The sequence below is a fragment of the Triticum urartu genome, chromosome 3A, assembly GCF_056163025.1.
Source record: "Triticum urartu cultivar PI428250 chromosome 3A, HENAU_Tu73, whole genome shotgun sequence".
In the NCBI taxonomy this organism is placed as follows: domain Eukaryota; kingdom Viridiplantae; phylum Streptophyta; class Magnoliopsida; order Poales; family Poaceae; genus Triticum; species Triticum urartu.
This window is the reverse complement of record NC_141875.1, coordinates 185,428,490-185,439,947: the sequence shown is the minus strand read 5'-3', so window position 1 is coordinate 185,439,947 and position 11,458 is coordinate 185,428,490. Positions and strand designations below refer to the sequence as shown.

At 48.6% G+C, this 11,458-nt stretch overlaps 1 protein-coding gene and 1 pseudogene across 1 annotated transcript; both read left to right on the top strand.

Annotated features, from left to right (window-relative positions):
- The first annotated feature begins 359 nt into the window (after nt 1-359).
- LOC125543560 (Protein kinase superfamily protein) lies at nt 360-7,676 on the top strand. Its single transcript, XM_048706935.2, has 8 exons — nt 360-709; nt 1,588-2,055; nt 2,459-2,833; nt 3,962-4,174; nt 5,450-5,821; nt 5,976-6,219; nt 6,303-6,450; nt 7,108-7,676. The coding sequence occupies exons 1-8, from the start codon at nt 670-672 to the stop codon at nt 7,480-7,482; spliced, it is 2,235 nt and encodes a 744-aa protein (XP_048562892.1). The 5' UTR covers nt 360-669; the 3' UTR covers nt 7,483-7,676.
- A 210-nt stretch (nt 7,677-7,886) lies between these two features.
- LOC125543559 (receptor-like protein kinase ANXUR1 pseudogene) lies at nt 7,887-11,034 on the top strand (annotated as a pseudogene).
- Nucleotides 11,035-11,458: the final 424 nt, after the last annotated feature.

Sequence of the window (11,458 nt, the reverse complement as noted above, 5' to 3'; positions counted from 1 at the left end):
TATCCAATATGATAGTAAGGAGTTGTTCGGCAGTCCTCCCGCTCCCTGAAATCTCAGGATCTATGGAGCACCTCTTTCCTCACTCTGTGATTTTCAACTGCTGCTCCACCAGCTCCGGAAGCAGAGTTGTGGAGCGGAGAGACTCCGAACAGGCGAGCGAGAAGTTGATACTTTTTTTTGAGGGAGCGAGAAGTTGATACTTAGGGGGGCTGTTAATAAATAAACTAAGCAGCAACTTGTCTATCCTGGAACTCCTGCTAAGCGCTGTCAAACTCACGCACGGAACGTTCTTAATTCTGGCATCTGGCAGTGAGTGCTCGGACTTGGAGGGAGCGTTTGACCGCGTTCACTGCTCTAGTCTAGTCCCCCTCCCCCCCACCTTCGAGCGCACGCTGCCAACGGAAAGAAAAGTAGTCACTCGCGCAGGCGGAAAAAGCAGCCAGCAGCAGCGGAGGCGCAAAAAGCGAAAACCACCCTCACCGCAGCAGCTCGGCTAGCCTCCAGGTCCAGGCCACCACGGCGAAAGGTGGAGGGAGGAGAGGGAAAACAAAGGGGACACAAATTCGCAGTGCCGGCTCCCCCAAAACCTAGCCCCTCCCCTCTCCCCGGCGTCCCATGTGCCCCGTGTCGCCGGCGCCCCGGCGCCAGCAGTAGATCGCCGCGCCGGGGATGGCGCGCCCCGGGCACGCCATGCGCCGCTCCGGCCGAGGTCAGTCTGCCAGCCCCCCTCGATCTGAGTCCACTCCAAGGTTGCGTTGGAGCACCGGAACCTGTTTGCTTTGCTTGGGTAGGAAATTCGGGCCGTGGCGCGATTATTTAGGGGGAGCGCCTTGAGGTTTAGCGCCGGAGGGACGCCCTCTGTGCTTTGTTGAGGTGACGGCGAGGTTTTTGGGCGGACGGGGCGGGTGCGTGGGACGCCCAATTCAGTGCTCGTGGCGGCGGCTGTTCTGGGATCTTAGTTTCCGCGCTTGTTTGGTAGCTCAATCTGGAGCTCGATTGGGGAGTCGTGGGAATGTCGGACTCACGGCTCGGTTCGGCATCGTGGGTAGGTCACTGGAGTGAGTCGAATTCAGGAATGCTTCAAGAGCTTAGATTGGCTGATGCCATGAACCGTGCCTTGGATGTAACATTTGCTAGTTCTCTTTACTCGGAGACCCGCTACATTGCTTTTTCTGTCCCTTCTGTGTCAAAGGCTCTGCTTCTGTAGATATATTCATTGGTACAGAGAAGAACTATTTACTATTTTAAAGAATGCTTTGTTGGAAACCATCGATTTGGAATATACACAAGTGTGCCTGTTCTGGTTTTTTTTTTTTTTTGAATATGAACTTGTTGCAGCCTCATTTCTCATCGATCTAGTTAATTTGTGTTACCCATAGATGGGTTTATGATCTTGATTCTTGAATAACATTTGGACCTGGCCAGTTTGATCTCTGTGCCTACTGTGTATTGTTTCTACTGGGCTGTTCGCACTAAATTCTGTAGATATGAGTGGATATCAATTAGTTGCATCTGTTTCTGTGCAATTTACAACATGCCTTTGTCTTGAGATGATGCTGACTGGTTAACTGTACTGTTTCTTGGCAGGACTGTTTGAAGATGCCCCAAGGAAACTATCATTTAATTTGTTGGTTGTTATATTGGCTCTGGAATTTATCAGTGAGATCAATTTGATTGCCAAAACATTGGCCCTAAAGGCTGACACTCCTGCTATGCCTCCTTCACAAGGATGGGGTCCAGTTCGGACCATGTTGTCCCAAACCAAAGTTGGCACAAGTGTTGCAATGCATCAGCATAGGCAAAAGAAGCTATATTCATCGCCATCTGCTCTGTCATCTGTGCATCCTCCTATCTCCGCACCGAGTTATAGCTCCATCTCTGGTGCTTCTGACCTCTCCTTGTATTCCTTGGACCTGTTCGATCCTTCGCTGCAGCATAACAGGCGCTTAGCAGAAGATGTTCCTGCTCATGAAAATGCTGCACCCCCTGATGCAGCTTCGAATACTAGTGCAGCTCCTTCTGGATTAGTACAGCCCCCAATATCTCCACACGATGGTAAGTTTTCCTAGAGCCTGAAATAATTTAATTCCAAATGATTTCATTATGTCAAACATGGCTCCAAATTATATAAAAGAAATGCATGTGTATTTTAATCTAATTTGGCATCCTCCTCATTTGAGGAAATAGCACCTCATGACTGATCATAGTACCAGTTGTTGTAAAATTATATAAGTTTGTTGGCTTTTGCTAATTCAAGCATTATAGTTTGGTGCATCAATTTGGAATGGTACTGATGAAATGAACTTTAGGATTGATAGCAGTTTCATAAATAATGAACAGTGATGGATAACATTGACGTCAATCATAGATACTTATGGTTTGTAGTACATCTTGATATTTGCTCTAGATACACTGTCAAACAGTTGATTCCGTTTTAATTCACTCTCTGTTTTACTAGGCTGTTGTGCTCCAAACATGGTACAAAGACGAGGGAGCCAGGACTGCCATTGTGTTTACCCAGTTAGAGTTGAGCTCTTCCTTCACAATGTTTCCTTGAATTCAAATTGGAGCAACGAATTTCTCGAGGAGCTCGCGTCGCAGCTCAGCTTGCGGGTTACACAGTTTGAGATTGTAAATTTCTATGTTGTTGGAACTTCTGGGCTAAATATGACAATGGACATAGCTCCCCACACTGGAAATAGCTTCTCATCTAATCAAGTTACTGCGATGAATTATTCTCTTAGCTCGCATACAGTTCGGATCAATCCGGTGCTGGTCGGGGATTACAATCTTATTAATTTAACGTGGTTCAGGCCATTGGGTCCAGCTCCTGGTAATCCTTTGTCATCTTGACCTTCTTTTACATGTTACAATGATGGTACATCTTTAGTGTCTACGGTAGAGAAAACTAGAATGCACTTCATTTTTAATTATTTTTGTCTGTATTGTGTAGTTTGGTTGGGAGATTGAAGAATATTTGCAGCTCATGATTTTGATGATACTAGTTATGTCCAATTACCTATGGTGTGAACTGTGAAGTACTCCCTCCGTTCCAAAATAATTGAAGTTCTAGGATTTTCCTAAGTTAAACTTTTTAAAATTTGACCAAATATATATAGAAATCATAAAGATCCATGATACCAAATATGAAAATTTATTTCATAATGAAACTAATGAAGTTGATTTGGTTTTGTAGATGTTGATATATTTTTATATAGACTCGGTCAAACTCAATGAAGTTTGACTTACGACAATTCTACAACTTCAATTATTTTGGAATGGAGGGAGTACCAACTTGTTAAAGTAGGAACCTTTTTGACTGATGCGTCAAAGAAGTACTACCTATGTTTCCAGAAACAAGCCAAGTTGACCAAAATTGTTGTAGCATTTGCTTTACAAATCTGCAATACCCAATCTACTGTCTTCCAAATTACCCTGGTTAACTCTAGCCATTTCTCCCACCCTCCCACCTTGTTATTTCTGTTTGCAATATTAATAAAGGGTTTTGGTCACTTGAATCTATAATATAATTCTAGGTGTGCATTATTTGGTAAAAAGTGCCAAGTATGTAGAAAAGGATGGATTATTTAAATATAAAAAGATAGTGTAGATAGGTGCTAGATATTCAACTTCTACCATGCCATGGAATTTTAATGCCCAACTCATTCGGTCCAAAAAGGAGGGAAAGGGAAAGCAAGCATGCAGCCTGTATATAACCTGGGGAGCCGCATTACACAATTAGCCACAGAGGGCACATGTAGATTACATATTGCTTTGCCTTCTAAAGAACTGGTTTAAAATCTTTACATACTTTTCTGTGTTTGTTTAAAATCTTCAGATTACGGGTATTCCATCTGCAGAATGTGCCCTTTCTTTTCGTGTGTGTCTTATTTACTATTAGTCCCTCTTTAAAATTAAATTTCTCTCCTAACAGTGTTCTGTCTTCTGTTTCATTTTTTAGCTCCAGCATTCATGATATCACCTAAGGCATCTCCATCTACATCATCTGCCTTACCAAAAAGGAGTGACAACACCAGCAGTAGCAGGCACTTGAGCCTGATCACTGTCATTTGCATATGTATTGGTGCTCTAATTGGTGTCCTGGTGATTGTTCTATTTATTTGCTTCTGCACATTTAGGAATGGAAAGAAGAAGGCGCCTCCTGTTGAAACACGTATGTGTCGAGTTATCTAGTCCTTCCTTTATTCTTTGCATTTAAAAAAATAGTTTTATCTGTTTTATTTTATGTGATGTGATTAGATTATTTAAACTATGCTATATGCAACAACTTCCCAATTTTTGCATTATTGTCCATGCTCATCGTTTTGACTTCGTGCGTAGTTTTCCCCTTATTGAGATCAGTATATGAAGTTATTATGTCTGATACTAGGCTATTGCTTGAATGCTACACTGATCTTCAGTTGAAGCATCAGTATTGTTGATGGTAGAGATATTTTGTCCCTGCTTTGCTGGTGGACAACAACCATGATATTGGAACCCAAGCTATATGTAGGCTGGCAGAAAGAAAACCAGCTATTGTAGTTGATTGGCTGTCACTGACTAGTAGGTGCAGCCTTCAAATAATGGTTGTATGATACATGGAATTCACTCTTGGCCCAAAACTCACCCCTGTCCATCCTATTTTGCATTAACAGGAAGTGAGCAGATGCTACTCTAGGTCCCTATACTTGTTTCGAGCGGTCAAATAAGCTCCTATTATATCTAAGTCCCTGAACATGTTTAAGTAGATGTAGAGCAATTAGGTCCCAGATATACCAATGTGGCGGGACTTCCCTCTCCATGGAAGGGGTGACCAACATTATCGTGGATCTCAAGATCTAAGCCACCCTCACTGCTAATTTCATTCAGCCACAGACAAGGGCTGCTGTCACTATCACTCCTCCTGATCGCCCTTGTCATAAGATCTGAGAGGAGTTTGGTGTGCCGGTGAATAATAATCAATCTACCGTATCAGCACTCTAGTTCTGCATGGTACGTTTGGGGCCTAACATTTGTAAATTGTAACTATTACTGGATCAAATCACAGCATATTGGATCACGGCAGTGAAAGCATTGCAGAGAATTCTCCTAACCGTATTAGCATTGGGAGGATACTTTGAGATTCGGTTTCACTTACGCAAGCGCAATACATTGAACTAACGTCTTCATGGCTTGTCATGTTAAGAGAAATGCATCTTTCTTACTTTTTTTAGGGTGACTTTCTTACATATTTGTGGACTGTGAAAGGTGATAATGTATTTCTGGTTGTAGTCGTGTGAAAATTATTAGATAAGATGGAAGCAGATACTTTACCCCTAACCCCCTATGATTCATTCAGATTCTTAGTTAATTTCAAATGATCCAGTTTTTGGTTTCTTTCCCAGTGTTTGTTACGTTTGTTTTCATAATCATGTTATGTGTATTAACGTTATCTGTTGTTCTGTAACAGCCAAGCAAAGGACACCAGATGCAGTATCTGCAGTTGAATCACTTCCTCGCCCCACAAGTACTAGGTTCCTTGCATATGAAGAACTTAAAGAAGCAACAAACAACTTTGAGGCTTCATGTGTGCTTGGGGAAGGTGGTTTTGGCCGTGTCTTTAAGGGGATACTAAGTGATGGCACTGCTGTTGCTATTAAGAAGCTTACTACTGGGGGGCACCAAGGAGATAAGGAGTTTCTAGTTGAAGTGGAGATGCTGAGCAGATTGCACCACCGCAATCTTGTGAAACTCATTGGATACTATAGCAACCGTGAATTGTCACAAAGCCTTCTTTGTTATGAGCTTGTTCCTAATGGAAGCCTAGAAGCTTGGCTTCATGGTATGGCTTGCCAACTTTTTCTTTCTGAACCATTGCTGCATAGTCCCCAATTTAGTTGCAACTGTAACTAATCTTTCATTAGATTATTTTTTAAATCTTATTGTAATTTCCTGATGTCCAAAACATGACTCTGACAGCATCTTTCATTTTACAGGCTCATTAGGCGCTGACTGCCCCTTGGATTGGGACACCAGAATGAAGATAGCACTTGATGCTGCAAGGGGATTAGCATACCTTCACGAGGATTCACAGCCTTGTGTAATCCACAGGGATTTCAAAGCTTCTAATATATTGCTTGAAAATGACTTTCATGCTAAAGTGTCTGATTTTGGTTTGGCCAAACAGGCGCCAGAAGGGCGCTTAAATTATCTTTCAACTCGTGTTATGGGAACTTTTGGGTAAGCTGAATGTGTTCTACCCTGAGCTACATCCAGCTATTTCTGTTCTGCTTTTGCTTTTATATGTCTGACGTGTTTTTCAGGTACGTAGCACCCGAGTATGCAATGACAGGACACTTAATTGTAAAAAGTGATGTATATAGCTATGGAGTTGTTCTACTTGAACTACTTACTGGGAGGAGACCTGTGGACATGTCACAATCTTCGGGGCAGGAGAATCTAGTCACATGGGTTAGATTTCCTTCTATTCCATACCATCTTCGGTTATTTTTGCATTAGTCTCTTTTACTTACATCGGAGTACGAATCTGTCTATTACTATTTTAGTAACTATTGAGCAGCCAACTAGTTGTGAGTGTCCTAGGCATGAACAGTAGTGGTTTATTAATGCCAAAGGCAGCTGGGACAAAACAAGACGGGTAGGCAGTAAATCACTGGTGGATGGAAAGCAAAACATTACGCATAACTAGTTGAGTGTTCTACTCACCAACACAGACTGTTGTTATGTTCTGTATCTAGCTTGAGTGACTAGGCTTTGGGTATACTTATTAATGAAGTGACTAGACTTTGTGTATGGTTAGGCTTTGTAAAACAGACTGTTGTTATGTTCTGTATCTAGCTTGAGTGACTAGGCTTTGGGTATGCTTATTAATGAAGTGACTAGACTTTGGGTATGGTTATTAATGAAATTTCAATGTAATCCTTGTCCACAACACTGACAATTATTCGTATGTTTCTTAGTTGCCTTCTGTGGCTTAGTTTCGCAGGAGGCTAGTTCATTAAACCTCAACATTTTGTGTATCTGTATAACTGATTATCAATAAGTATAAAGAGCATATGATGTTACACTTGTGTAATAATGATGTTATTTTTGCTCGACTAACCACAGACACGGCCAGTTCTTCGGGATAAAGATAGGCTACAGGAACTAGCTGACCCCAAGCTTGGTGGACAATATCCGAAAGATGATTTTGTGAGGGTGTGCACAATCGCAGCAGCCTGTGTTTCCCCGGAGGCGAACCAAAGGCCAACGATGGGCGAGGTGGTGCAGTCACTTAAGATGGTGCAACGCTCCAAGGAGTTCCAGGAATCTGTACCGACACCGCCCGCTTGTCCTAATGCCCGGCATACTGCAACGACCTATGAATCTGATGGCACTTCATCCATGTTCTCATCCGGGCCCTTCTCAGGCCTCAGCCCCTTTGAGACTGAAAACATGTCAAGAACGGCGGTTTTCTCGGAAGATCTTCACGAAGGTAGATGATCTTGGGGGTGGTTGGTGAGTAGATGTTTAAGGTAGAGCCTCTAACCGCCCATTCAAAGGCTGGTGGTGTTAATGACCTGGCCGGTCATCGGGAAGCAGTACCTGTAAATTCCATTTTTCGTCACCACCTGCAAAAGACTAGTAGATCGTCACAACATTTGATGGCTTTGTACCAATGAAATGATTTTGCTCGAGGTTTCTGTCCCTAGGTCCTGGCTCATGTTGACACAGTTTAGGCGTGTGTTGGACCTTTTTTGTGGTGCTTGTTGTCAACTTGAGTTGCAACAGGAAGTGGAAGCTATCTGCAGCAGATTTCTGTTGCGTGTGTGGGGAACTGTGGAGTGGAGATCTCCGGAACCTCTGCGCGCGTCCGGTGTACCGGCCTGCCTGCACACGGTGATGTAGTACCGGAGCGGCGACGTGAGGGAGTTTTGTGAAAGCAAAATGATTTCCTGAACAAGCGGGTGTCCTCCAGGCTCCAGCCATGGATGCATGGCATGGCTCCCGGCAAATGCTCCCACTCCCCACACTCTCGTCTTCAGCGCCCCTTCTCCCGCGGTCAAACACTCCCTTTCTTCCCTTTCACCACTAACCTCTCGATCGCCTCTGTATCGCCCCACCTCACTGCTCCCTCCCTCCCTCTCTAGATCGAGATGGCCATGACTGGGCTGCTCGCGCTTCTCGTCGCGGCCGGGGCCGCGGTTGCGGCGGACGCCAAGCCGTACAGCCCGACGGACTCCATCCTGCTCAACTGCGGTTCCACGGCGGACGGCCTTGACGCGGACGGGCGCAAGTGGCTGGCGGACACCAACAACAACATGTGGCTGGGCGACTCCGGCAAGTCGTCCCTGATGGCGGCGGCGGACGAGCTGGACTCGTCGCTGCCGTCGACGATCCCCTACATGACGGCGCGCGTCTTCACGGTGGACACGGTGTACAACTTCACGGTGAACCCCAAGGACCGGCACTGGCTCCGCCTCCACTTCTACCCGTCGTCCTACAACGGGATCGCGCCCGAGGACTTCCGCTTCTCCGTCTCCACCTCCACGGGCCTCACCCTCCTCCGCAACTTCAGCGTGTGGGTCACCACCAAGGCGCTCACCCAGGCCTACATCGTCCGGGAGTTCTCGCTCCCGCGGACGCCCGCGGGGTTCATCGCCGTCACCTTCACCCCCACGCCCACGCCCATGACCAACGTCACCTACGCCTACATCAACGGCCTGGAGCTCATCTCCATGCCCGACATCTTCGAGGACCCCGCCACCATGGTGGGCTTCGCCGACCAGACCGTCGACATCGCCGCCTCCTCCTTCCAGACCATGTACCGCTTCAACATCGGCGGGGGTTACATCCCGCCCTCCAACGACTCCGGCCTCGCCCGCTCCTGGTTCGACGACACGCCCTACGTCTTCGGCGTCATGCAGGGGGTCAGCTACACGGCCGGCCCCCGCTTCCACGTCAAGTACCCCACCGAGGCGTCCGAGTACGCCGCCCCCGTCGAGGTCTACCTCGGCACCCGCTCCATGGGCTCCGACCCGCGCGTCAACCAGAACTACAACCTCACCTGGACCATGGAGGTGGACGGCAACTTCACCTACGTCGTCCGCCTCCACTTCTGCGAGCTCCTGCTCAACAGGCCCAATCAGCGCGCCTTCGACATCTACATCAACAACAAGACGGCGCAGTCCGACGCCGACGTCATCGAGATGACGTCCGAGCGTGGCGTGCCCGTGTACAAGGACTTCGCCGTGCACATGGCCGACGACCCCGGGGATGAGGTCATGTGGGTGGCCATGCACCCCTCCGTGGCGCTCAGGCCCCAGTTCTACGACGCCATCCTCAACGGCCTCGAGGTCTTCAAGCTCAACGACAGCGCCGCCAACCTGGCCGCGCCGGACCCCGTACCGTCCAAGATGCTCGCGGAGGCGGAGCTGAGCGAGAGTGAGAAGGAAAGGTCCAAGAAGTCCAAGGACCAGGCAAACATGGCGACGGTCATAGGTGGCACGGCGGGCGGCGCCGCTGCGGTGGGGATCGTCGCGGCCATCTGCCTGGTGGTCTACCACAACAAGAAGAACAGGGAGCTCACCGGCAGCGACTCGCACAACTCCGGCTGGCTGCCCATGTACCACTCTACAACCAGCGGCAAGTCGTCCGGCCACCTCGCGGCGAACCTGGCGGGCATGTGCCGGCACTTCTCCATCGCGGAGATAAAGACGGCGACCAAGAACTTCAGCGAGTCGCTGGTGATCGGCGTGGGCGGGTTCGGGAAGGTGTACCGCGGCGTGGTGGACGGCGACACCAAGGTGGCCATCAAGCGGTCCAACCCGTCGTCGGAGCAGGGCGCGCTGGAGTTCCAGACGGAGATCGAGATGCTGTCCAAGCTGCGGCACCGGCACCTCGTCTCCCTCATCGGCTTCTGCGAGGAGAGCAACGAGATGGTCCTCGTCTACGACTACATGGAGCACGGCACGCTGCGGGAGCACCTCTACAACAAGGGCAGCAACCCGCCGCTGTCGTGGCGGCACCGCCTCGACATCTGTATCGGCGCCGCGCGGGGTTTGCACTACCTCCACACCGGCGCCAAGTACACCATCATCCACCGCGACGTCAAGACCACCAACATCCTCGTGGACGAGAACTGGGTCGCCAAGGTCTCCGACTTCGGCCTCTCCAAGTCCGGCTCCTCCACGGTGAACCAGGCGCACGTCAGCACCATGGTCAAGGGGAGCTTCGGATACCTCGACCCGGAGTACTTCCGGCGGCAGCAGCTCACCGACAAGTCGGACGTCTACTCCTTCGGCGTCGTGCTGTTCGAGGTGCTCATGGCGCGGCCGGCGCTGAGCCCGCAGCTGCCGCGGGACCAGGTCAGCCTCGCCGACTATGCGCTCAGCTGCCAGCGGAAGGGCACCCTGCCGGACGTCGTCGACCCGACCATCAAGGACCAGATCGCGCCAGAGTGCCTCATCAAGTTCGCTGAGACGGCGGAGAAGTGCCTAGCCGACCAAGGCTTGGAGCGGCCGTCCATGGGCGACGTGCTGTGGAACCTCGAGTTCGCGATGCAGCTGCAGGACGCGTTCGACGGCGCTAGCGGGCGACGGCAGGCCCAAGACGACGGGAGCGGCAGTGGGCGCCCGGTGCTCGAGCCCAGCAACAGCTATGGGAGCACCGCTAGCGTAACGACGATCGGGACGTCGTCCACGTCCAGGGCGCACGACGCTTGCGTCGTAATAGAGGAGGACGACGACGACATAACCAACCGCGCGGCCTTCTCGCAGCTCGTGCAACCCACCGGGCGGTGACACGAGCCGAGCGGCTCCCTGTTTCCACGGGGCCGTGAAGCGTGAAGAGTGAAGAGAGTGCGCTATGTGTTGTGTTGTCGGTGCTAAATTTTGAGATTCTCTTTAGTACGTAGATCAATGTAAGTTCCAAGGACATGGAGATTTTGATAACTAGAAGCAGACATTAGTGTTTCACTCAGTGTTCATGTAGCTAAGGTACTAGAGAATACAGATGGTTTCACTGGAATTTAATCAAGGATCCATCTAAAACACATCTAGATGACTTCACCATGTTTGCAGCCCTCCTGATCGCTCTGTTTTTTCTCTCGTTTGCTTGTTTGTCACCCGGGCCTTCCCTCCCTTTGGCCCTCATCCTTTTTGTTTGTCGCTTCCAGGACTGGGAAACCCCTCCCCCTCCCCCACTCGCCCCTACCCTTTTGGATAGCTGGTGGGTTTTCTCTGATTGACTCTTTCGCCAATATTTTTTATTTATTCCAAAAATATTCTCCGTGAATTTTCAGGTCATTCCGAGAACTTTTATTTCTACACAAAAATAACACCAAGTCAATTCTGCTGAAAACAACGTCAGTCCGGGTTACTTTTATTCAAATCATGCAAATTAGAGTCCAAAATAAGGGCAAAAGAGTTTGGAAGTAGATACGATGAAGACGTATCACTTCCTTTTCCCCCAAAAAATA

Excerpts from the sequence above, each read along its gene's own strand:
- LOC125543560 (XM_048706935.2), top strand. The coding sequence starts at position 670 with ATGGCGCGCCCCGGGCACGCCATGCGCCGCTCCGGCCGAG. Across the intron at positions 710-1,587 it reads CATGCGCCGCTCCGGCCGAG|GACTGTTTGAAGATGCCCCA; the intron begins GTCAGTCTGCCA and ends GTTTCTTGGCAG. Across the intron at positions 2,056-2,458 it reads CCCAATATCTCCACACGATG|GCTGTTGTGCTCCAAACATG; the intron begins GTAAGTTTTCCT and ends CTGTTTTACTAG.